Source organism: Lottia gigantea, assembly GCF_000327385.1.
Source record: "Lottia gigantea unplaced genomic scaffold LOTGIsca_83, whole genome shotgun sequence".
Lineage (NCBI taxonomy): Eukaryota > Metazoa > Mollusca > Gastropoda > Lottiidae > Lottia > Lottia gigantea.
In genome coordinates, this window is record NW_008710756.1 from 1,169,315 (window position 1) to 1,196,268 (window position 26,954).

General features: G+C 31.0%; 3 protein-coding genes across 3 annotated transcripts; 1 reads left to right on the forward strand and 2 right to left on the reverse strand.

The window, feature by feature from the left end:
* Positions 1–1,410: 1,410 nt before the first annotated feature.
* On the reverse strand, positions 1,411–15,341 carry LOTGIDRAFT_236575 (hypothetical protein; the record flags this gene model as incomplete). Its single annotated transcript, XM_009067576.1, has 24 exons — positions 15,289–15,341; positions 14,663–14,722; positions 14,429–14,456; positions 14,075–14,140; positions 13,692–13,759; positions 13,324–13,385; positions 12,867–12,885; positions 12,326–12,354; positions 11,874–11,923; positions 10,511–10,677; positions 10,045–10,109; positions 7,536–9,482; positions 7,110–7,306; positions 6,615–6,823; positions 6,319–6,403; positions 5,605–5,809; positions 5,125–5,229; positions 4,399–4,438; positions 3,856–4,011; positions 3,309–3,463; positions 2,774–2,877; positions 2,493–2,593; positions 1,928–2,047; positions 1,411–1,504 (listed from the first exon to the last, which is right to left on the reverse strand). Exons 2-24 carry the CDS (start codon positions 14,704–14,706, stop codon positions 1,411–1,413), a joined length of 4,116 nt encoding a protein of 1,371 aa, XP_009065824.1. The 5' UTR covers positions 14,707–14,722; positions 15,289–15,341.
* Positions 15,342–16,251: 910 nt separating this feature from the next.
* LOTGIDRAFT_169267 (hypothetical protein) lies at positions 16,252–18,419 on the forward strand (the record flags this gene model as incomplete). Its single annotated transcript, XM_009067577.1, has 6 exons — positions 16,252–16,263; positions 16,773–16,907; positions 17,103–17,234; positions 17,539–17,577; positions 17,833–17,888; positions 18,314–18,419. 6 exons carry the CDS (start codon positions 16,252–16,254, stop codon positions 18,417–18,419), a joined length of 480 nt encoding a protein of 159 aa, XP_009065825.1.
* Positions 18,420–22,344: 3,925 nt separating this feature from the next.
* LOTGIDRAFT_133271 (hypothetical protein) lies at positions 22,345–26,123 on the reverse strand (the record flags this gene model as incomplete). The annotated part of the gene is made up of 6 exons (XM_009067578.1): positions 22,345–22,422; positions 22,948–23,016; positions 23,819–23,955; positions 24,189–24,285; positions 24,719–24,812; positions 26,029–26,123. Coding segments are annotated over 6 exons (570 nt in total), but the record flags the coding sequence as incomplete, so codon positions are not given.
* Between the last annotated feature and the right edge of the window lie 831 nt (positions 26,124–26,954).

A 26,954-nucleotide genomic window follows, 5' to 3' on the forward strand; every position in this document is an offset into this window, starting at 1 on the left:
TTAATCAAAAAAAATCAATATAGTTATAACTGACAGACCCAATTATTGGTCATTATTAAACATTATAAACATAAGATTGCAATTAAATGAGCAATTTTCAACAATTATTGTTTCGATATGCAATTACCTGGAAACTTTCATACCAAACTTTGACATGTGTTACGTAGAGATTTTAAGAAGATTAAGTTCACACTCAACAGCTAATAATCCTCAATAATGGACCTGTTGCTAATAGTAGTCTTGGCAGAAGAAGTTGTAGTGTCATTTTTGGACGTAAATATAAAGGGTGTCACTTATAGATCCTCGGTAGTATGGGGGCAAAGCATTATTCTAGGTTGTATGCTAAAAGGATAGGATATAACTTTAGACCAACTAGTTATGAGATTAAACCAATGAATGATCAAAAGGCTATTTCATAAAGACAGTATATTTTTATTCAGGTATGATAAATGATTTGAAATGATTTACACAAGATAGATAAAGGAAAAAAAAGATTGACATGAAAAGTTTTGTTTAAATGGCTGTTATTGTTGGGCCCTACTTCAGAGCATATTAGCACTAAGGGTTTATTAACATTTATATAAATAACAATTCTATAATAATATTATCTACATGTATTCCAGTTTTCTTGAAACTGAAAAGTGAGAAGGGTAGCTATACAACTATATCTCTTTAAGTGAGACGTTGGATTTATTAATAAAAAGACATGACGAATGAGTAGAGTAGAAATTGGGCTAATAGAATGTAGAACATGTACATGTTATTATAAAAATATAAAAATGATGATAATTATGAAAGAAAATAACAAAATAACATTTAGATACAATAACAACGCAATAAAAATCTGTTACTTTTAACAGCTAAATAAATAATGCTTTCGATGCTGAGTAAATCACTATTTACCACACATTCTTCATTTTCAAGGAGAATTCAAAGACTGTTTGCCATCATGTGTTAAGGACATTTCAACATAATATCCCAATTTCAAGGTCATATTCCTGAATTCAAGGACTTTTCATCATGTCCCAATTCAAGATCATATTTTTAATTTCAAGGAATTTTAAGATCATAGTCCTGTTTTAAGGACTTTCAAGGCCATAATCCTGTTTTCAAGGTCTAATCTCTGTTTTCAATGACATTCAAAGCCATATTCCTGTTTTAAAAAGTTTCAAGACCAAATCCCCGCTTTTGAAGGAACCTTCTTTACACTCAATCCCACTTAACTTTCCAAACGTTGTTTTTTCAAAATTCTTTAGAACTAGGCTTGGGTTTTTGCCATTTTTTAATTTCATGTTTCACAATGGGATAGCAAAATTTAGATAGAGTCATTGGGCCTTGATACATTAACAGATTAGCATCATAAGAATATTGAAATTAACAAATTCATTAGTTAAAGAATCCATTCACTCTTCAATGAGTTAGAAAAGGTTCAACAATTGAGAGTAGCTTCTTTAAGAAGTCCTGTCCTTTACATGTCTTTAGATCTTCTTTCAAACTATCTAGACTGAAAAAAATAATGAAAGAAAAGTTCCAAAATTACTGTTAGACAAGACTTTAATTAGCAGATTCACTGGCAAAACAAGTTACGCTTCCAGAAAAATTTCGCTTTCTCTGTTATGAACTCCTATGTTTCATCTCAAAGATTTTTTAATAGCCTTTTGTAAATCTTTCCAAATCTCATCATAACCTTTGGCTTGTTTCCAAAATCCTTAAATAAAATCCTTATTTAAAATCCTTATTAATTTGTACCCTTAAAATAAAACCAAAATTATCCTATTTGCAAATTGAAAATCCATCTATAAAGCTTTGCCAAAATTTTTTCACAAATCTTGAGTTATTGTAAATAAGTAATACTAATTACTTTATATATTTTCAAGCTAAGTAAAATCTGAGACCCAAAAATCATTAAATGACTTGCAAAACTTACTTGATGTTTCCAACCATAGGTTTAATATCTATAGTAGGTAACAAGATATCTTTACTATCAAATGTTACAAAAACTTTCACTTTCTTTACTGTCTCAACATTTAAAACATTAAATCTTACTCTAAAATAACAGTAAATATCACATATAAATTTCATACAACAAAACACATTGAAATATAATGTGAAGCTGTTCTGTTCTGAGCATCAGTATTAGTATCGATAAAGATATTTACTGAACTAACAAAAGAAGCATGACAGAGTAAGGGACATTTGATAATGACTTCCACATTTTAATTCCAGACGGTACATGTATTGAACAATTTAAAAAAAAAACACCAAGGATTATTATTAAGCATGCAAGATCAAGATCACCACCAGAACTGACAGCTCCTGAGGGTAACAGAATCATCAAAGCAAACCACAGAGACTCAGCACAGATCCAAATTTGCAGAGACTATTGGACACCAGATGATAGCTTTCAATGGACTAGTCTGTCTACTTCCAGTCAAGGGGCAAATCAGACAAGTTTGCAGTGGGCTCAACAGTGTCAAGATACATATACTTACATATTATTTTGAATAGTAATATGATGTCTATAGTCCAGATTATCAAGATCTTTTATTAATCTTCTTATTTTATAGATTACTTGAGATACTTCTTGTAATAACTGTTAATATAATATAAAAAAAAACTTGTTTCAGACTATATCAGATGTTTTCGCAGGACAAACTTTGGACTTGGAGCTGATACATCTTAGATTCATGTTTGAAACATTGATAGGACATAGATCCAGGCTAAAAATTAAGGACTTTATACTACTGTCTCTAGAAATAGTTACACATCTTACCTTACTTAAGCTGTTCTGCCCTAAATATTTGGTATTAAGGTGTAAAGAATTAAGTTGCTCCATTGCTAAACAATGACCTAAATTAAACCAAGGTTCATGATCTTCTGAAAAAAAGATTAACAATATCATATTTTATATTTCAGAAATTTATTTGTAGTACATATCTCCCCCATATTGTTTGTCTTTGGATTTCAATAAATCTTTAAATGAAGTACATCATACTTGGGTTTCATGTGCCCTTAAATCACTTGACACTATTTCAAAGCCAAAATCTCCAGCCTGCAGCAATGGCAACATGAGAAACTTAGTGCCATCTCAACATTCAATAGAACAAACAGGCATAAACCTTGTAACTTGCTAATCCAGGGTTTCTCAAAACAATTTCGCCAAGAAAGATAGAGAGCAATAAATTAATCTCCTTTGTAGGTTTTCAATAATGCCAACTGCTAAATAATTCACAGTATCAATGGGAGACTTCAGCATCATTAACAGAAGAATGATTACAGTGTATCTTAATATATAATTATCACTATACCTGACAATCTAGATTCTAGTTGAACCCCTCGTATTTGGTGTTGATTATTTTCAAATATTTTATAATGTACATTTAATGATATAGTTTTATTTAAAAATAAAAATGTTCCACCATTTTCTGTTATACTGTCAAAATCAACACTCCATTCATGTATTCTGTAATTAAAATCCGTAATATTCCAGAATCAATGAGCTAGTTTACTGTGCTCAAGCCTCAATTTTCGAAATTGTAAATTTAGTTGTCCTGAATAGGTTTTTATTTTAAAATTTTCCTTCTTTGAACTTTGAAAACCTTGAATTGAACACGTTTGGCATCATACTGCCCATTCCGAATGTTTTCTTAGATGAATTCAGATTTATATGGTGCAGTGATCAGCTTTTGTTATAATTAACAAACAACTAATCAATCTATAGTGCCAATCAGAGCAAGCTATCAAGCCATAATGTTTACATTTCCAAGATACAAGAAATGTGGCTATTGCAGTCAAGCTGCAAGACGAATTTCATGATAATATGATATGTACCAGAAAGAAAAAAATTCAACATACAATTTGAAGTATTCTAATTTTTTCTTTAGTTCTTTAAGTTCTGATTCTTTAGATGATACATCAATAGTAATATCTGGTTGTTGATGTCTAGTGTTCTCTAATTTGATACTTTTAGCTTCTATTTCTTGTAGTTCTTTTTCTCTCTCTACCACAGCTCTAAAACAAAGTGAAAAAACTTGTTGAGTTAAAGTGTCTGAGAGGGATATTTTAAAAAAAACTGGAACCATGGGATATTAAATCAATATCCCATTGTAAATAAGCTTAAGGTAAAATTTTATATTTATCAGATGAAACAAGTATTTTTTTGTAGAATTATGTGCAAATATTATAATTATCGCATGCACTAGCACTTTGCACTGTTAACTAGAACATAGAATATCTAATTAAGAAAATACAAATTACTTCAGGTATTGTAAAGGGGTTTTCTAAATTTTTTATGTGTATAGGGGACACTGATAGCATTAAGTTTCCCCATTGTAATTATCTACTGAATATCATTTTAAGAAAGCATATTCAATATAAAATATTAGAGTATGTACTTACATTTCCATATCTTTCAAATATTTATTTTTTTCTTCTAAAGCTAAAATTTACAAATCAAAGTTGAATTTTGCCCAATTAGTTTGTCACAATTAATTCAAGAGAACCCAAATCAGATTTAGAATCAATATCCAGTCTAATAGGTGGATTAATTGTCTGTTTACTTCAAAGATCAATTGGCACCATTTATCATTTCCAGGAAGAACAAATACTTTTCTTACAAGACAGGACAAATTGTTCATGGTATTGCTTAATATGGATTATTAAAGAGACAGATTTGCCATTTTGGGAAGTTAATTTGGGTCTTGAAAATATGTAAATAGTCTTCATACATTAAGAAACAACAGTTTTTATGGATATAGACTTCTATTTATTATGTTCAATAATAAATACAAGTCTATATCCATAAAAATTGTGATACTTCTAAATGTCTTACAATTGCACAATTCCTTCAAAAATACCTCTAACTAGGAATTTCACTTTCTATTTCTTAAATATCTTTTCTACATAATTAATATGGTAAAGTTTCAAGAAAAGACAAGAGGTCCTTTTAACTTTCAAACGCAGATAATTCTGGACACACAGGGATTTGAAGGCTCACATTACGACAGCGAGTCTGGAATACCATTACTGATTAGCTTAGATAAAAAAAATTGGTCCTGAAACTAAGGTATGATTGGTCAAAAAAATGGCAAACTTGTCTCTTTAAGAAAGAACACATAAATTTACCTGATTGTAACTGATCTAGGTCTTGTTTATTTTGACTGTTATTTTCTTCTACAGCTTGTGTTGTATTTTGTAATCTTTCAATTGCTTCATCTATATCTGTACAAGCTAAAATAAATCACAAATTATTTTATATTTTCACTTAATTTCAGATGTCGCAGCAAAAGAGATTCTACAGCTGTTAAAGGGGGAATCTGATATCTTAGGTAGATTGGGAAGGTTAGATGCGCAAATTAATGAAAACTATAAACCAAAATTAATAACAAAAAATTTTCTTTGTTACTTATCTAAAAGTTTTAATTAAAAGTATCTTGCAGTTAATTTTTAGAACACCTTTCACAAGATAACCCTTCTAAAGTCACTATATGTCTAGTTGGTGTCTTTGTTTCCTTGCTGAATGTAGAACATCCATGACCAGTACAACTAGAGACGATAAGAAAATATCTCAAAATGCCCAATATTCTATATAAGAAAAGACAATACCTTTATCAAGATGTAGACATTGTTGGGTGATATCAGCAGCATGATCTAAAATGACCTTCACCCCATTTTCTAATTCTACACTTTCTTTCTTTATTTGCTCATGATAAATCTTTGTGGTCTGAATCTTTAAATTCTTCCATTGTTGTTTGGCTAACTGCTTACAAGCTCTTGTCATTCTTAAAACTTCTTTTCGTATATCACTTGTCTGTAGAGATTAAATTATGAAATTCATTTGAATGATACAGAAAAGACTTAAAAAATTGAAATTTTCATATCATTATAATCATATTGCCATTGCCATGATCATTGGAACAGTTTTTACTTACAGGGACAGATGCAACATTTTAGGGGGTTGATTCGAGTCTTGAAGATATGAAAATAGTCTTCAGAAGAGAAGTACTGGAAAAACATTGCATAATTCCTTCAAAAATATCTCAAACTAGGAATTTCTTTTCCTATTTTCATAGATGTCTTTTCTATACGACAGTGTCTTAAGAAAAGATGACTCGTCTTTTTAACTTTCGAATGCGGATAATTCTGGACACACATGGATTTGAAGACCTGCTGACATTATGAGATTAAAGGAGCAGAAGAGAAGCTACATTGAAGAAAATTTGTGGGCAATAAATGATCCTATTTCTGAATCCATATAAATTTGTTAAATACTCAAGAAATCTAGTCAGTACAATTAAATGGACTATATTTTATATTTACCTCTAAACCTTCTCTAACAGTTTTAAATAGATCAGGTTCATTTGTATCAACTTCTTCTTTATATCTATCAACAATATCAGTTTCTCTGTCAAAACAAAACGGTGATGGAGTTAATCTTTATAATGTATATAGTCTTATTAACATTTGGTATAGAGTGATCAAAGACTATGATTTCCATGCTCTCATACAGCAACCTATGTGACCTTGTTGTGTTCCCAAGACACATGTGTGATAAGCTAAGCTGCAAGAATCTTTCTCTATATTTATATGCTTTTTCAATGAAGTGTTAAGCTTACTTGCTCTGTTGTTCCTCTATAGTTTTAATGGTAGAATCTAATAGTTGACATTGAGGTACCATTGTTAATCTGGCCTCTAATACCTCCTGGAAACTTTCCATATCAACTTTCTCTTTCAATACTATACTAGCTCGTCTAGTAGAACCTTTATCTACTGTATATATAGACATCTTTTCACAAAACATGTCATATGTCCAGGGTTCATTGGGCTGCAATAAACACCATTATCATTAGATAACAGTCTACATTACATTAGGAGGTTATCATCTTTGTAGATGAGCTAATGGTTTAAAGCATATAAACATACTATATTATCATAGTGGATGTGTCCATAGTATATCATCATTGCTTCTTTGTCCATAGTATATCATCATTGAGCTGCTGATGAAGTCTATTAATTTTTCATCATTGCTTACGGGTCCATAGTAAGCTTATATCATCATTGCTGATGAAGTCATAGTTGATCATCATTACTGATTAAGACTTATTGGTTACCTTAGTTGAGGTATTGGTGGTATTGAATATTGATGAGTTAGTCCTGGAGCTATTATTTGAGCTGTTGGTACCAGTAGTAATATTCTGATCAGTACAAGATTTATTACCAATATCTGGTAAGGTAAAGGTAGTAGTTGGTATCTCATTCTTTGTCATTTCACAGGGCATTGGTTCATCACTAATATTCAAATCATTTTCTACATAAGAAAAATTATATACAAGCTTATATTGAGCTGCTTTCAAAAAACAGTAATTTTCCCTGAGAAGAGACACTGACTTTGTTAATCAGTAGTGGAGCAATAGTGAACTGGTAACAATAAGGTTTCTTTAAATGAATTTCCCCTCCCCCAATGTTACTCCATAACTTATAACTTGTAGAGAATCAAACAAGTTGCATAGACTACTTAATCCTCTATCTTTACCTACCTTTAAACATCAAGGAAGCTCCAATCTGTGATTTGTCTTCAATGGCCATTGATTTATCTCCTCTGTTGTCATTTAGTGAGACAGTCTGCTCTACAGAAGCAGAAGGTGAACTATCATGTGACATAGATACTTCCTTATTTGGTAGTGTCTGGTTCACCTTAGCAAGATCAGCACAACCTCTATTTTGTAAGGATTTTTCTTGCTCTGAATCTTTCACATCTTTGGAGAGAGATTTATCCAGAACAGTTAAAGAAGGAATCTTCATGTTTTGCACTGATGGCAATTCGTTCAGCGTGGTTTCATCAACAGTTTTATTTTTTATGGAAGACATAAATGACTGACTCAGAATGGATTGGTCTGTTGCAGAACTGGTATTCAAAAAATTCAAAACGGGTCCTTGCAATTCTTTTTCATTTTGAGCAACAACAGGAGCCTCTTTTTCTGAGTCTTTTCGATGTAGTTTCATTCTGGTGTCAACTTCTACTTGAGTCAAGTCTAAGTTGTGAAGTCTTCTTTTCAAATCTGCGTTTTCTGAACGATTTGGTGAATAAGGTTGTCGAACTTCATTCAATTTGCTTGTTTGAGATTTTTCAAGGACTGAATCATGAGTGCCCAAAACTTTGCTCAGACTTAGTGAGTCATCGAGCAGATCCATACCACTTAAATAAGCACCTGGAGCTTTAGATGAGGATGTTTTCCTTGATGAAAAGGTAACATTTGGTGCAGGTTTATTAATCTCTGTTTTGTTTTCATTTTGTTTGAAAATTTCTCCTGAATCGATACTAGGGCTTTGACTTTGTTCCAAGAAATCAATGCCACTAATGTCGGCCTCTTTTTCTTTTGAAAGACTTGGTAGCCTGTTGGACTTCAATTTTGAAGTCTCCACCTTCCCTTCTTTCTTAAGAACTTGCTGCTTCTGAGGAATTTTCTCCATTGTAGCTTCTTTCTTAGGAGGATTCATCTCTATGGTAGCTTCCTTCTGAGGAATGTTCTCTATTGTAGCTTCTTTCTGTGAAATTTTCTCCGTGGTAGCTTCCTTCTGATGATTTTTTTCTATAATTGTAGCTTCTTTCTGAGGAACTTGCCCATTAATCTCTTCCTTTGGAGGTAGTTGCTCTTTCATGTCAATGGAAGTCCTGACATTTGCTCCTAATAATTGTTGAGTTGAATCTTTGAAAGAGAATTCAAGCTCATCATCCAAACCCTGATGTAAGGAAAAGTCAAACTGAGGACATCTGGAAACAATTCCTTTGTCAGCTACTGAGGATTGACTTTTTGAGAGATCAGCATCATTTTCTTTTGATTCCTCAGCACTCAAACTGGTTGACCTTCTCTTGGCTTGAGAAGTCTGAGGCTGAATGCTGCTGAGGGAAGTCTGAGGATGAAGTTGGATGATATTTTCTCTCTCTGAATCTTTTGTGTCTTTTTCAGATTTTGGAGTTTTGGTTTGAACAACCATGTTCTCAATATTAGCTCCCAACAACTGCTGAGTTGTGTCCTTGAAAGTAATGTCCATATCTTTGTCATCATCATCATCATCAAAGTTCTGATGTAAAGAAAAGTCAAAGTTAGGACGACTCCCAACATTTTCTTTGTCATCAAAGTGAAATTTTTCCTTTGATATGCCAATTGGTGTTTTCTGAGCTTTAACAGGACTGGTACCTTTCTGATAAATACTCTGTTGGAGCTCCAGATCAGCCTGCTCAGCTGCAGAATTCTCCTCTATTTCAGCTACTGTTTGATCAGAGGCAACACAAGCGGTCAGTTCCATTTCAGCCATGGGTCCAGACGAAAATCTTCTTGTGATATCACCTAAGCTTTGCCGTTTGGTCATTGTAGTTGCTGTCACAACTTCTGTTGTTTCCATAATATTCTCCCTATCACACAGAGATTTCGTATAATCCAAACAACTGGTTAAATCCATTGTAAATTCTCCATTGTCAGCATCTGAAAAAATGAAAATATTTTCAGAGGTGAATTTCAAAAATATAAATCCAACTATATTGTCATTGATACAGGTCTGGAATTGAGCTTAGATGAATGCTTAACTTAGAGGGATTGTAAAGAAGTTTTCTAAAAAAAATTGTGTATCAGGAACACTGATAGAATCAATTTGCACCAGACATCTGTGGTTCTTGCAATTTCACAGCATAAGAATTTATATCAATAGTACCTGATTAAAGATACTGAAATATCAGCATATTGTGATATATGGTAGTTATCATGATATATCGTCAAATTTTTGTCCAGATAAAATCTTCTATGCAATTTTAACAAGTAACTTAATGTTTTTTTCTTCATATTAAAGTCAGGGGTGGTTTTTTTTTTTTTTTAGAGATATTTATTGATTTTTCTTACATTCAAATTTTTTTTGGTGTCAAAATCCCATACTAAAAATTTTTTTGCAATATATACCCATATTGTGATATATTAATGCTTAGTATCGTGATATCCACTTAGCCCTAAAATATCTCATTAATATTAAGTAGATAACTTAGAAGAATCACACCTGTTTCAAAATTTAAAACTGGACCTGTTGATTTTACACGGGGTTTTTCATCCTGAACTAGTTCACTGCAAGAAATGAGAATGTTTGTAAATAACAATACCAAATAAGCAAGAGAAGGAAGAGCAATATTAGACACATACAGCTATTTGACTGATTTGCATCTTATTGGTCAGAAAAACAACTATTATTAAGATATTACTTTATACAAAATAATTACTATCTTAGGCAACATTCATATAACTATAACTTTTGCTAATTACTAAACACAATTGAAAGAATTGAAATTAGCAAAATTTGTAAACGGCAGCATGCAATTTTAATTTGTTTCCAAGTGTTGAGGAGATCTAGCAAAATCTTAAGCACACTAGCCTGAATTTTTCTCACATTGAAACATAGTGAAATATGTTACACAGCAGAAATAAATATCTATCCAGACTTGGGCTGGGCTTAGATAATAAATACATACGTGGGAGTTGGATTTAATGTAGTGATAAAAGATAAAGCTGAGGCAGTTGGAGACAGTTTTTGAGCAACCATTGATGTTTGATGTATTGATACATCTCCCTCATAACAAGATGTCATTTCCATATCAACCATATCTAGTCTAGTACTGTTTAATATACTCTTATCATTCTACAATAAAATATAATATTATAACATATCAACTATATGAGCTAGTCTAGTACTGTTTAATATACTCTTATCATTCTATAATAAAATATAATATTATATCATATCAACCATATCTAGTCTAGTACTGTTTAATATACTCTTATCATTCTACAATAAAATATAATATTATAACATATCAACTATATGAGCTAGTCTAGTACTGTTTAATATACTCTTATCATTCTATAATAAAATATAATATTATATCATATCAACCATATCTAGTATAGTACTGTTTAATATACTCTTATCATTCTACAATAAAATATAATATTATATCATATCAACCATATCTAGTCTAGTACTGTTTAATATACTCTTATCATTCTATAATAAAATATAATATTATATCATATCAACCATATCTAGTCTAGTACTGTTTAATATACTCTTATCATTCTATAATGAAATATAATATTACATCATATCAACCATATCTAGTCTAGTACTGTTTAATATACTCTTATCATTCTATAATAAAATATAATATTATATCATATCAACCATATCTAGTCTAGTACTGTTTAATATACTCTTATCATTCTATAATAAAATATAACATTACATCATATCAACCATATCTCTAGTCTAGTACTGTTTAATATACTCTTATCATTCTATAATAAAATATAATATTATATCATATCAACCATATCTAGTCTAGTACTGTTTAATATACTCTTATCATTCTACAATAAAATATAATATTATATCATATCAACCATATCTAGTCTAATACTGTTTAATATACTCTTATCATTCTATAATAAAATATAATATTACATCATATCAACCATATCTAGTCTAGTACTGTTTAATATACTCTTATCATTCTACAATAAAATATAACATTACATCATATCAACCATATCTAGTCTAATACTGTTTAATATACTCTTATCATTCTATAATAAAATATAACATTATATCATATCAACTATATGAGCTAGTCTAGTACTGTTTAATACTCTTATCATTCTATAATAAAATATAATATTATATCATATCAACCATATCTAGTCTAGTACTGTTTAATATACTCTTATCATTCTATAATAAAATATAATATTATATCATATCAACTATATGAGCTAGTCTATTACTGTTCAATATACTCTTATCATTCTATAATAAAATATAATACAAAAAACACCAACCTTTTTATTTTCTTTACTTTGTATTTCACCATTTAATAATGAATCTAACCCTATAAATTATCAAAGAAAGAGTGATAAGATAATGGCTAGTACAGAATTTCTCCAAGATTGAAGATATTGCACCAATCTCATTTTAAAAACCCATCGACTGTTTTGGAAGTATATATGAGACCTAGTTCAGTTTACAAGAATTGTTTACTTTAAAGAAGCCAACATTTAAAAACCACCATATAAAGGGTCCAAATAAGCACTTGCCCAATTGCCAAAATTTCTTAAAGAGGTTTTCTAAAGCTTTTATGTGTATGCCACTGAAATTGAATGTCTTTCTACTATCACTAGATCATTTCAACAAGATTGTAGATCAATACAGGAGATTGTCAGAAGGAAGAACTATAAATGTTTATTTTAGATAAACAAGAATCTATTTGGATGGATTAATATTTAGTAGTTACCTGATATATTGCCAGATATGTCCTCAGTCCTGAAAATACCAACAAAAACTAAATAAATAATATTGAAAGGAATGATTGCTTATTCCTTTTATCAGTATATTTCATTTAAAAAGTTTTATTTTTATCATTAAAATTAAAATCAAAGAGTTAGGAATTAGGAAAACAATGTCAAATGATCCCAGTGAGGAATGTAAAAATAGAGGAAAACATCAGCCAGTGGAAAGTGGGCCTCAGGTTTCCATGTTGGGTACATTACAATGGGCATTGCATCCTGAGGCTGAAGAGAATCATTTTAAGATACTTTCGAAGAAATTTCCTATATAGAAATTCTCTAGCCAAAGCAAGCAATTAGATGAGGTAGGTTTTATATGGAAATAAAAAAAATACCACTTAAAGCCGAAAATAGGAATATAGGAATTTATCTAACAAACAAGAGATATTTTGGGATCCCTGAATGTCATACACATATATAATAGAATATTAATGACTCAAGGTCAGTTTAAATCAAACCCTCCCTTCCCCGAAATGTAATATTACTTACAAAGTTTCATCTGAATCATCTGAAAAAAAAAAGTTAATTGATAGTAAACAAAAATTATTAAAAGGTGGATAAAGTGGCTTTACTAGATAATAGAACTTAATTTCAGATATCCATTGCACTGCTTAAAATCAAACTCATCAAAGATGTGTCTTGTAAATTAAGATTGTTGTCATTTCCAGATTGTTATAACATATCCACATAAAGATATTGATCCCAGGGACTGAATGTTAGACAGGATCATGTCACCTGGGTATTAATAGTGAAGAAGATTGGACTCTTGTCCAAAAAAGAGTTTATTATTATTATACCACAGCAATACCACAAAAGTCTGGTGCAAATATCATTATCAAACTTGCTCAATACTAAGCTTCATAACGATCTATGCCTTTCTGAAAATTTCAAACATTAATCACAACATAAGTCATGTCTATATTTCTAATATTTATTTTAGACTTACCTTTATTTGAATTTCCATCTGGGCTTTGGTCCCATATTCTTGGAGAATCTTTGGGAAATTCTCTGAAATAGATATCTCACCATTACCAATGAGTTAAATTCAATTTTAAAATCAAATACTAAAACAAGTTGCTTTGAACAAAAAATTAATCATTAGGTGATGTCAGTTGTATTCCATTAAGATGTCATGTTCACACTGCCTTGCAAACAAAACTTATTTTGTTGGAGGACCATTTAACCAACATGCTTATTCTGTGTTCATTCACATTGTATTCTCTTGTAAAATGCCAAATAAAGATTCTTTCCATCTCAGACCTTTTTATCAAATGTTTACCCATCACAGTTCTTAGTAAAGGAAAAAATGCTTACTTGACAATACATCTTTCTGCAAAACTCACTCTTCTTGATAATCTTTTACAATCTACTGTTTCCTCTTTCTAGATTTAACAAAATCAATCAGGAAACATACTAATTTTAGATCTGAAAGCCTATTTCCCTGATAACAACATACAGATTAGCACCAGTATAACTGGGTGTAATTCAAATTGTCTTTTTTTTTTTTTTGCCCAAAATAATAAATGTTTTGAAGATTCTTAAATATTTCATGTTAAGAAATTTGTGAAACTTCAGAATCAACAATTTAAAAATTCATTTTCTTTCTATATAAAACATAAGTTATTGATAACAACTGCTATTCAAAATCTGGTGATTCAGAGGCATGCCTAAAGCTTTAAGAAATGTAAGGAATTTACCGGCACTTGTTCTATAACTTGATCTGTTGGGATTTCAGCTAAACAAGGTCTTTTCATCTTCAATATCTAAAAAGAAAACAGAAAATAAAATAGCTATGAAGAGAATCAAGTAACTGATATGTAAATGAATTGAAAGTTATAAGCTTATAGCCTGAACTTCAGGTAATATGTTCTGTGATGTTACCAGTCACTCAGTCAGGTATAAGCTTATGTATGTATCTATGTAGCCAATAAAACAATTTTTAGTGTTAGCATATTACAATAAGTAAGTTTATCTCAAACATCACAAGAAGTTATTATCACAAATCTTAGAACTATCAGATAGATCACATACGTTGCCCTTTCTAAACTTACCCCTGAAGATCTTCTGCCATCTCTTTTCCTGAAATCATACAGATTATTATTATTTCAAGAACTAGATGAGTCTTTTGCTTTACTACAGATACTTCACGGTTTAAAGATGATATAAACTCTACCAGTGCTAGTATAAAAGTTGACTATACTACATCAGGATTGCAATTTTTCTGTACAGTACTAGTACCGTACTGCAAATTAACTTCATATATTACATATATCTTATTCATTTACCTGCTATGTCCATGACTGTGATCATTTTCACTTTTATTCTCCATTTTTCCGTGCCACAGTCTAAAAAGGTAATAAATTAATAATTTAAGATTGTAAGAAGAAAGCATAATAATGAAGTTACACAAATTGATTATCATTATTATCAGAGACATGGCATAGTACCCACAATACAAAGACGACTGACAGTGAGGAGGCACAAATTACTGCATGATTACAGATTATTGTGATAATTTTAAATATATGGTACTCATTTTACCTCTTGCACTGACAGCCAAGTCTAATTCTAAAATTATTTATTGACTTTGATTTTGAAATGTCAGACATTGTGGTGACTGTGACAATTGACAAGACAGTCACAGGTTCGAGATTACAGTAGTGGGTGACAGAACTAGATTTTGTTCAGATCAGCCCACATTGTGATTGGCATTCCCATGCTCTGTGGCCTGACAGTCGTGAGTTTAATTAACAGGTTGACAGAACGTCAACAGAAGGAAAATAATACGCTTCGAGATGACTTGACTTGTCAGTTACACAGATCTTGTAAAATATCATAACCTGGAACTAGACATTCAGTAAGCAATGACCACAATTTAATTTACCATAAATCTAAAGTAAACAAAGTAGACCTTTCAGTTTCAAATTTTATTTTCACTTAAAGATTCCGCCATTAGTATGCGCATGCGCATTGAATATCTAAGATACAACTTCCTGTACCACTATAGTTCATCACAGGCATTCGTTCAGGTAAAGTGGTAATCGCAAGAACATTGGATGAAATATATCTGAAAACTTCCATGACATCATAGGACTGTAATATCATGACATCAAATTCCACACAATAAAGTAAATTCTATTTGTGCATATTAGCCCGAGCATTAGATCATTTCAAATTTTAGCAAGTTCTTTACAGATATCATATTCTCATAAAATCGATTAGGATAAAATGCAAATTTATGAAACACAGTATTTCCAATCGGTTCAAAATTAATTTTACTGTAACAGCAGATGACTTAAAATATATAGTCGGCTCTCATTTTCATTTTCATTTCAGCATAGTACTGTTCATGCTTTGGACAGTTTCTCGTCTGCATTAGCTCAATCAGATGCAGATTTCTTTGGATGTAATTTCATTCATAACATTTCACCTTAAAAATTATGCAAACATTATAGCTGTTGTCTTTTCTAAAAAAAATGTAGGACAGCTGAATATGCTACTTTAACAAATGCCTTTGGTGTGGAAAGCGCCGCGGTGTGGGTGTTGATTGGAGTACTCTTTACACTACGTAACTAATCGTGGATGACCATCCATCTTCTATAACATTCAATAAACCCTGAATCATGTATCAAAATATCCACAAATCCTATATGGCAGAGCTAAACAAATTCTAATTTAACGCTTTAAACTTGTTTTGGTTAATTTGAATAATTTGTCCAGTGTTTGTTTCAGATTTGTAGACCATTATTTATCAATCACCTTTGATTCGGTTACAATGCAGGCTGTGAAGAGATTGTTATCAACAAAATTCAATAAAACTCCTTTTGTCTTTGTCAGCAAAGCACGTTGCATATCTACAACAGCTAATCTAGAGATGCCAATCAAGGTAAAGTTTCTTATTAACCTTGACAATAGGCAGATTTCATTTTGTTTGATGAAACACAAATAGCATACAGTTTCAGTTACAAACGTCAATGTCAAAGGAAAGGATAATGAAAAAATGAGTTATAACCAGTAGGGCCCCTATCCTTATGATATTACACAAGAAAGCATTGGCATACTTATCCTATATTTGGAGGTAGATTTATAAGACCTGGTATTCTTATTGTCCATCGTGTCAGATGATTGTCAAAAGTCACAAAGTTGATCAGTAGGCCTAGGCCTAAGAAGAGTAATCTTATGGATCTATATCTATAACTTTATAACACAGGTACTTGTGGACAGGATAGCCTTTGGTGAAGCAATTGGTTTTTTATACATTATCAGTTGACCAGCAAAATTTCAAATGCCTCACCAAAGGCTATCTCATCCACATCTACCTGTGATCTATAATCTATATGTCTCATTGTTTGTGATAAATATACATAATTATAATACATGTACTTATAATTTTAGGTTGGAGATAAACTACCAGCGGTAGATTTGTTTGAAAATGATCCAGGAACCAAAGTAAACACCAGTGAACTGTTTGGAAAGGGTAAAAGTGTCATATTTGCTGTGCCTGGGGCTTTTACACCAACATGTAGCAAGGTAGGGAACATGTTCTGTGAGTTTCAACATCACAAGCACTGTGATTACCATTTTAGAACACCTGATACCACTCTTACATGGGTTTGTCAACTCTTACTTAGGCCTAATTGATGATGCATTACATTTCAGTTGCCTATCCTATCTTTTCCACTTAACGTGTTAAATTTCTACATGTAATTATTTGTGTTCTTTCAGGATCATCTACCAGGATTTGTAAATAAAGTAGATGAGTTAAAAGCTAAAGGAGTCGATCGTGTGGCATGCATTTCTGTCAATGATCCTTTTGTAATGGCAGCTTGGGGGAAAAGTGCTAATGCAGATGGAAAGGTATTTCAATATTTTAACTTGTCAAAATGATTTGGAAGAATTTGAACAAATAGAATGCATAGCATGAATAAGTACACATTTTCTGGAAATAGACAATGTATAATATCGCCTCATCTATAGGTCAGCATGAATCCTAAATAAACAATGCCCAATGTCTCTGAGCCTTCACAAGTAGATAACTATCAAATATCTATCACTATCTGTTAACAATCAGCAAATATCAGATTAGAACTTTTCCACTCTCAGCCCATTTCCTGATTTATTTGATTAATTAAGTTTTTAATATTGATTTTCTGTTTTGTAGGTTAGGATGCTAGCTGATACATGTGCTGAATTTTCAAAGGTATTTTTCTATTGTTCATCAATAAAATACCAATTTTTTGTATGTTTGTTCACTTAAGATAGTTACCATAATGTGCTCCTTCTCCAAAACTTTGGATATCTTGAATTTGAAATGTGGGAACTAAATTTGAGCTTGTTGACAAAAATATTTATTTGGCAAATAAGAAGCAAACGAAATATAATATTTATTTATCTGATTGACTTGGATTTCTGAATATAGTTTACACTAATCCACCTATGATTTGGCACTTTTCAGAATGTCGAATTAACAGTTGATCGTAAAGAAAGATTAGGAAATATTAGATCTCAAAGGTAACTGTAATAGCATGATTTCCTTCATTAATATTTTTCTATATTTCAGCAAGTTGACCTTACTGTTGATTTATCAGCAGTCCTTGGAACTCTTCGCTCTAAAAGGTACCCTTTATTTCGTTTTCTTCTGTAGTCATAGATTAATTCCTAAAAAAATTATTCAAATATATAATTCAAATTCAAATTTTCGTTGTTTTTTTTTTTTAGCTTTTATTTTTAATATAACCACTTCATTTAGGGTCCAACAACAGCCCTCTTGAACGTGCACCAAAATAACCTTTTGGCCTAACAAGATGATGTCTGCTTTAACCAATCCAATTTCTACCCAGCACTGGCATTGAGACGTGATGTGTATCAGATTAGGTCAAAGGCCTAAAGGCCTTTGGGTCAACTATAATATCTTTAGTGATTTTGTTTTATTGTAGATATGCTATGGTTGTTAAAGATGGAGTGGTAGAAGCCTTACAATTAGAACCTGATGGCACAGGCTTATCTTGTAGTGCAGCTAAAGATATTTTAGCTCTAGTTTAATAAACTCCAGTTATTTTATAGAGGTGTTTTATATAGATATTGGATATATCAGGAAGAGTAATTGATGTATATTTTCGATGCCATTGCTCCTATACACAGTTGTCACAAATGTTTAAGGACAAAAGTACTGGGACCTGTGTGTTTCAGTACTAGGAATTTCTTTGAAGCAGTGGCCTAGTGCCTATTACCAGTCAAACATTTTTCAAAATATTTTGATGCAAAAATTATATTATCTCTACCTAAATTAAGTTATTAAATTTTAACTGCATACATGAACATTGGTAATATTGATATACCATCATTGTAACATAGCGTGCCATATTTTCAAACAAATTCAATTTTCTCAACTAGAATAGATAAAAGTGCTAGTTACTGATGTTTTCGACAGATATTAATTTAAAGGACAGGTGCACCATTTCTTGATACAATATAGAACAGATGTGTAGAATTAGTGAGTAAAATTCCTAATTAGAAGAATTTTTAAAAGAATTATGCGATTTTCATACATTTCTAGTACTTCTGAAGACTATTTGCATATATTCAAGACTAAAATCAAACCCAAAATGATGCATCTGTCCCTTAAACTTGTTGATAATTTACACCTGCATTTATTACCTTTATATGTATTTATTATTGGTGAAAGTAAATTTTAATGGTTGGCAAGAGATGTTTTATATCCCATTGAAATTTCCAGGCATACCAAAATTACTGCACTTGAGAAGGTTCACTAGCTGTAACATGTCTTTGCAACACAAGAAAAGCTCTATATTACCTGGGCCATTCCAGTCAATTAAAACCTACCTCTACTTTTTAATTTTACCAAGGCAATGATGTCAAGCGACTCAATGCATAACACATTAGCCCTATTGGTAATGGGTGTAAAATTTGCCAATTATTCGGTTAAAAACTAAACTACGTGGATTGATAAAAATTGTATTTCAGATCAGACATTTGTTTGTTAATTTCAAATACCATACAACAAATATGTTTCTATTGAAGCTATGTATATTGTAAAATATTACAAATTGTTTCCCATAGAACATTGAAAATCAGGATTAAAATGAAAAATCAATTTCAGAAGAATTCAACTGCATCAGCATAATTTTTCTGGTCCAAACATAACCCATCTATTTTATTTTATAGTAGAATAAATGATTAATGAAACTGTACAAGCAACACTTAAAAACAGGTTCATTTAGACTGCTGGTGTTAAGTTTTAAATCCTGCCCAAACATCTTTGCTTGACCAAATCTTATCAATTGGTTATTGGATACTTTCAAATCAAAAATATATTTGACTTTGACTTCTGGCATGATTTCATTGTAATATGTAATTTGACACAATAACAAACTATTTTCTTTGATAAAATAGTACTCAATACATCAATTGTAATTTGATAAACAACTATAGTAGAGCATCTGCCAAATTCCGTAGTGATACTGATCCAAGTTATATTATTATATCTGAAATATTATGACACATAAAGGGGACATGAATATTAATAAGCCTACAAGTCAACAAATATACAATCAACAATTCACAGTATTTATAAACAATATTATACAACTATTTACATATTTAGAATTATTACATACACAGTTATTATTGTTATTAGTTAGAACATTTAACCCAACTGAATAACACAAGAAAATCATAATATCTCTAACTTTCCACTACATATGATTCTCAGTTTGTGAGAAAAAAAAATCAAAATCACACATTCATAATCATAGTATCAATATCAAATAACAAATGCCATATTGTGAGCCAAATGCCCTAAGCTGTTTTCAAGTTGTCTGTTTGCTTCAAGAATTGTTTACTTTCTCATTTATTCATGACATTATCTATTCACGTCTTGGATTGACTATCCTATGAATTGTCTCATACACACATATGACAATGCCAGAAAACTGCCATCATGCATATGCACATCTGATAAATGAATATAATGTAAGCCATCAAACCAGAAAACTTCATATCTGGGCATTTCTAAGGAAATTTCAGACATTCAAAATAAGTTAACCTGAAAGCAGATCAAGTTTTTCAAGAATACATTTTTGTGGCAAAGCCTAGGTTTATTCTATGATACCCAAAGATTGGATTCAAAGTATAATTGGATATACTCTTTTGGAAATAAATATCTCAAAAAAAATACATTACATGAACTGATTTTAAGACTTGTAGTCTGGGAACTAATTAAAATAAAATAAAAATAGTATCCACTATAGTTCTCTATAAATATATAACAATACACATATTTACATTTGAGCTATTCAATTAATTAGCATTTTGAACACCCAATTTGATAATTTCTATTTGAACAGAAAACTTTAACGACCTAAACTATAAACAGTTCATATCAATAAACAAGTTATATCCTGAAACAGTTGTGTTTAATAAACAGTTTATATTCAATAAACAGTTTATATTCAAGAAACAGTTTATGTTCAATAAACAGTTTATGTTCAATAAGCAATTTATATCCTGCAACAGTCCAGATCAATAAACAGTTTATATTTCAAAAACTGTTGAGTTCATATTCATAAAACAGTACAGTTCAATAAATTTTTTTTTTTTTTAAACAATTTCATGTTTATAAGTAAATTAAAAGTTTAGTTTAATACAGTTTTTAGTTCAATTCAGAAGAGAGCAAATAACATAAAATGTTCATGCTTAGAGAGAAACAGTTTCATAACATTCCATTTCAATTAAACAGGTCAAAACAGGGACATCCTCCTGCATCAAAACACTAACATAATTGGTGCATTTTGACTTATCACCATTTGCAATTCAACACTTTTTATAGAAATTTGATGGCTGGAAAACTATCACATAACATAATCAGTAAATACCATACAAATATGAAAACATCTTTCAATATATTATTAGAAAAAACTGGGTCAATCCGACTAAAAACTAAGAGAAAATTTTGAGTTAAAAGAAAGCAATTTATCAGTTATCCAGTAACTCAAACATACTGCATCATTCACTCTAATTCTTTCAAACAGAGCTAGTGCAATTCACACTGAAATTTCTAAATCTGCAATTGATCTAGTTAGTGAACCAGTTTTTTCATGCTGACCATTTAAGTCTTGCAAAAATAACAAAATTGACCAAAGAACTTTAAAAGTTCAGCATCTGATTACATCAAACTACGATTCAAAACATTAAGAGCCGTCCAGTTTTATTTTAGAGGCAGGTTTCTCAAATTTTTTAGGTGCATTTTGAACACTTATTTGACCATTTCAATTTTCATTCAGACATCTGTGGTTTTTGCGATTCAAGGTTGGGCTTTGTGATAGGTACATCATATAACTGTAGTTTTAGTGGAATTGCAAGAACAATAGACGTAAGCTTATTATTGAATATTTCACTGGTGCAAATTTATGCTTTTAATCCCTGATGGCTCATGCGCATAAAAAGTAAAACCTGTTTTCAATCCCTTTAGTGAAGGTTAAGTCATAATCAACACAGAATAAATATAATAATACAGTTTCAATTACTGGTTTAATTGAAACTAAAGTGAACTGTTTAAAATCCTCTAAAGCAGTCTACATAAAATTAGATCAAACTTTCATTCTTTTTCTTTTTATTAGCTTTTATTTTTAATATAGCCATTTTAATCGATCAAATTTCTGCTTTCTGCATTTTGTGAGAGAGTGAAAAAATTTGATTGGTTAAAGCAAATGTCATCAGATTAGGACAAATGTTTAAGAGGCCAGTCTTTAAAAGTAGCTATAAAAACGGAATGGAATTAGTTTGGTCTAATCTTAATTAGACTACCTCTCCAGATGTGCAAGTATAATAACTGGACAATAATTTGAGATTATTAATTACAGTGTGAAAAGCACATTATATCATAACATATAACTAGTATAAGAACTAAGTTTAAAATCCACTATTATATAAATTGTTTATAAAGATGCTAAATAGGTTTATAAAGTAATGTTGTCACATATTTTTTCCTAAATCTGTGTGTAGCACTTAAAACCATTACACCATCCTGTAAGAAAGTAACAAACATTCAATTTAAACATAGCAATATCAAGCTTGAAGAATTGAAAATACAGCAAGTGTTCAAGATATAGTGTTGCATTCATAGTATTTTATTTCAATATAAATACTACATATGACACACAAACCTTGATATACTGGTAGTCATAATGATTTTTAAATCAGAATTGTGTCTCCCAAACATGTTGATGGAAAGCTGGGGGCAGATGAACGATTTATATTGCCCGATAGCAGCGAATTTGGAAATTGCTCTAAAAACCTTTTTCTATATTATTCTTTACAAATTGAGAATTTTGATATGACATTTCTGGAGTGTAATTATATACTTAATTTATTTGTCAGATAGCAAAGTATATGGGTTTAAAGCTTACAGGCTGGAAGTTTCAGAAGGTCCAAAAGCCATGGGATATGGTCTTCTTGCCACTCTCGGAGCTGTTCACAGTTCTAGCTATAATCATTTTGTTGAGATGATTTATTCTTGGAAATTATTTCAAATAAGAAACAGGATTCTTACCTTTATTGACAAGGCATAAAGATGATTTAACATGACATGATTAGGCTCTGGTAATAAGGAAGGCTCACACTGAAATACAACATTGTAACAATTATAAAACTTTTTTGATAGATCAGGTCACACATCAAGTTGTAGACAGGCAGCTAAAGTAAATATTTACCTATGTATAAATTCATAATTCACAACTAAAAAAAAAATGAAAAGTTGAATGTTTGTGTACACATTATTTTCTCGACACTGAATTAAATTGTTTGCTTTTATGTAATAGCACATCTATTTTACAGATCTGTCCGTACACTTTATAATGTGAAGATATTCCAAAATAAAGCTTTGATAATTTCAATAGAGCAGGGGTCATATTCTCGAGGACTTAACTAATCCAGATTTTGGGAAATACAGTTATCTCATTGGATGAATAAATTAAAAAATCAATTTTAGAGATTGACCCATCAGATGACTGGAACACTAAAATTATTTTGGAGAATAAGGCCTCTGAAGTATAATTAAATGAAATGAAATGAATGGAGTTTTACATACTACTTTTCTGCAACATGTGGGTTAATGAAGATGGGCAACGCAATGCAGGGTTCAATGAGGGAATTTTGCCAGGACAGCAGCATTAGCCTGTTCTTTTTCAGTTTCCATCTGTTGAGGAATCAGGCAGAGCCAGTTGCACACCAGGCCTCAGTTTAATGTCTCATTCAGCTTTTTCCTTGTCAGTCCCTCTTATCTCTGACAGGGGAAAACTGGGTTAAAAAATCCAAAGGTATTATTTTGACCTATGCTGGATTGAACCCTGGCCCTTCAGGTTAGCGAGCAAGCGTCCAACTGAGAAACAGTGGCTCTCCTTGAAGTTAAATGAGAAACTTACATGAGCTGGTGTATCTTTATTGAGAATGATTTGTAGTAATTGAGGTGGTAGAAATGGGGGACCAGATATTTTAACACCAGTTTGTTTGACAGGTATAACTTGAGAATATTCACCAGGTGGAGAACCTGATGAATCGGCTGCTTCCGCTGAAACAAAGAAGATAAAATAAAATCCAGTTCATTGTAGTAGCATTAAATGGAATGCACTATCTAGGATTATTTGGCTGACGCAGATTTTTGAACAGCATAATTTAAAAATTTTGAGAAAATTAAACTCCAGCTTTTCTTTGCCAAGTTATTATATTTTGTATTTAATCAAACTTTGTCCACAGAAATTAATGACTTACCAGCTTTTTTACTTGAATGGGTACTTCTACTATCAATAGCTAAAGCTTCAAAAACTTCAAAATCTGTATTTCTCACTTTTACTACATTATTCTCACTTCCAATATTATTTGATTTAGTTGGCTATAATTAATATAACATATAGATTTTACCCTGGAAATCCTGAAATCCTGACATATTTGACAAATATGCATATTGAGCAAGCCAGAATCAATCCGACTTCACTCAATCATAAAAACTTGTCAGCTGCATTATTTCAGCGATTACAATAGCCTAGACCTAGTTTCAGCCGTAAACTCAAGAAAATTTTAGTGATATATCAGGATTTTTAGGCACACAATCCACATACTATGTCCACGTCCCCTCTTCAAACCTGTATCACTGACTTGGGGAAACCAGGTTGAAAAATTTGTAAGTAACATTGCTCGGAGTAAGCTCTGGACCTTCAGGTTTGTGAGCAAGCATCTAACTCATTAAGCCATTCTGTAACGGTTTCTTTTTGAGGCAGATAACAAGAGCACTAAACTGTTGAAGGGTTAAATGGAAGCAAACATACCTCATTAGGATCTTTAACCCAATTACCATCTATATAAAATTTATATTCATGTTCACCTTCTGGTAAATCAACTATTGTGTAAAAATCATTTTGACTGAAAAAATAAACCATGAATAATAAGTTTATTTTTATAATTTATAAAAATGCTACAGATTCAAATTTTCTCAAAGTTAGTAATGATCTTAAAGGGATTGTAAAAAGCTTTTCTAAACTTTCATTAAATGACTGTAGAGGTTTTCATGTGTATCAATAACAGTCATCAGGTGTTTTAAATTGTTTTTAAAGGATTAAAATTTATGAGAGACAAAACAGCTGTTCAAAGAGGGATCACAATTAAAGAGAATATCTTATGAGAAAGATAAATTGAAACTGCTTCTAAATTTCAAAAAAGAGTACTAGGGGTTCATTCTGACAACTTTGGCCGAGTTCTATATAAAATACATTTTCAAAGATTCAAAAGAGGTTTTCTAGCATACATCGATTTAATATCAAATAATTAAATCACGATTCAGTTTACACAGTACCATGCAATTTGATTGGATAACAGCCGTCACATGAATTCGGTTTATATCTATGTAAACCGAATGTAAATATAAGCTCCACCCCTTAACGGACTACTTTTATCATTGAGTTTGATTGATGTGGCCACTACACAGCGTCGATGTCTTTCCTTCGAAATCTACGAACTTCACTGAATGATTACGGTATTTTCCTAATTCCCTCGAATGTGCACTCTCCAAATATCAACAAAATCATGATTTTTGGACTTCTAGATTTTCGAACTCGTCTTTCAAAAATTGAACTTTCAATGTGGCCTCTCCGTTAACTTTCATGCAATAGATAGTAGACTATAAATAGGTGACCTACTTATTGCTGATTGGCTGTTCTCTTGGACGTCTCTATTGTTAGTATCATTAACGTTATGTTAAAATGTTAGGTATTTATGCGCTAATTTTGTGCCTTAATTTGTTGCTATTTGAGATAAATATTTAAACATGTATTCGAGTTGATTTAATTATAAGGAATGACCTGAACATTTTTTCAGTTTATCGATGTATAAACAGAAAAAACCTGTGTACACTTATGTATAAACTGCTACACGGATTTATACAGTGTACACAGTTTTTTTCTGTTTAAACATCGATCAACTGAAAAAATGTTCAGGTCATTCCTTAATTATTTTAAATGCAAATCTAGAAATTTTGTTGCGAAGGAAATTCATCAAAGAAAAAAAAGGATTCTAGATCTGTAAAGTGCATGTGCTCAAAACTCTTTGAAAAAATTTTTGACAAAAAAATGCCAATACTCACCTTTTAACTAAAGGTATTTTTGCTTTCCAATTGTTAAAACTACCCCCAATATAGACTTCTTTTCCACCCCCTTCCCATTTAAATACAGTAGGCAGTAATCTAGGACCATGGCTATATGATGGGGTGGTAGTACTGGCACCTGGTGTGATGGTACTAGCTCGAGCTCTCTGAAACACACAAGAAATGAAATATTTGAGTTAGAGGAATACATAATACACTGTGCGATGGGGGACATTTTGGCAGGACAACAGAATTAGCCTGCTGTATTTTGTCTCATATATTGTCCGTAATTGTTATTTTAACACAAAGGAAAACCAACTTCATAAGTTTTGGTTGGCTTGGGTACTTCATTCAAACTATTAGATAAGAAAAATTTATGTGTACAATTTCTAAGATAAGCTTATTTTTGCATTAGATAAACATTTGTGCAAACATGAATTTCATCATCACTGATCATTTATGCAGTGCAAAAGGCTTATGTCCTTTATTTTTTTCTCTGTCCTTTATTATCTCAACTGAAATATATACATGACACTGTAAGGTACATATAAAGGTGACATCTATTCTATTCAAAATCTTTATTATAAGTTATTTTTAGCAACTCGAACATAGACAGGTAAAGAATTTTGAGAAGTTATTTTATTTTTTCATTATGAATCTATTTTTGATATTTAAAATCTGGTATAAAGTTGATTGTACAATATTGAATAACATTGTTGACATTAGTACACTACAGATCACATTACTAGATCTTAGAAGATAGGTCAAATGTTGACAAAACAAATAAATTTAATGGTCAAAAACATGTTTTGATCATATCAGTGACCTTTAAATATATCCAATGATAATGTCTCCTGTTTTCACAATTTCCTTATTTTTTGGGGTGGGGGCCTCAAATACATGCTAAAATCAAAGTTGACATTTCA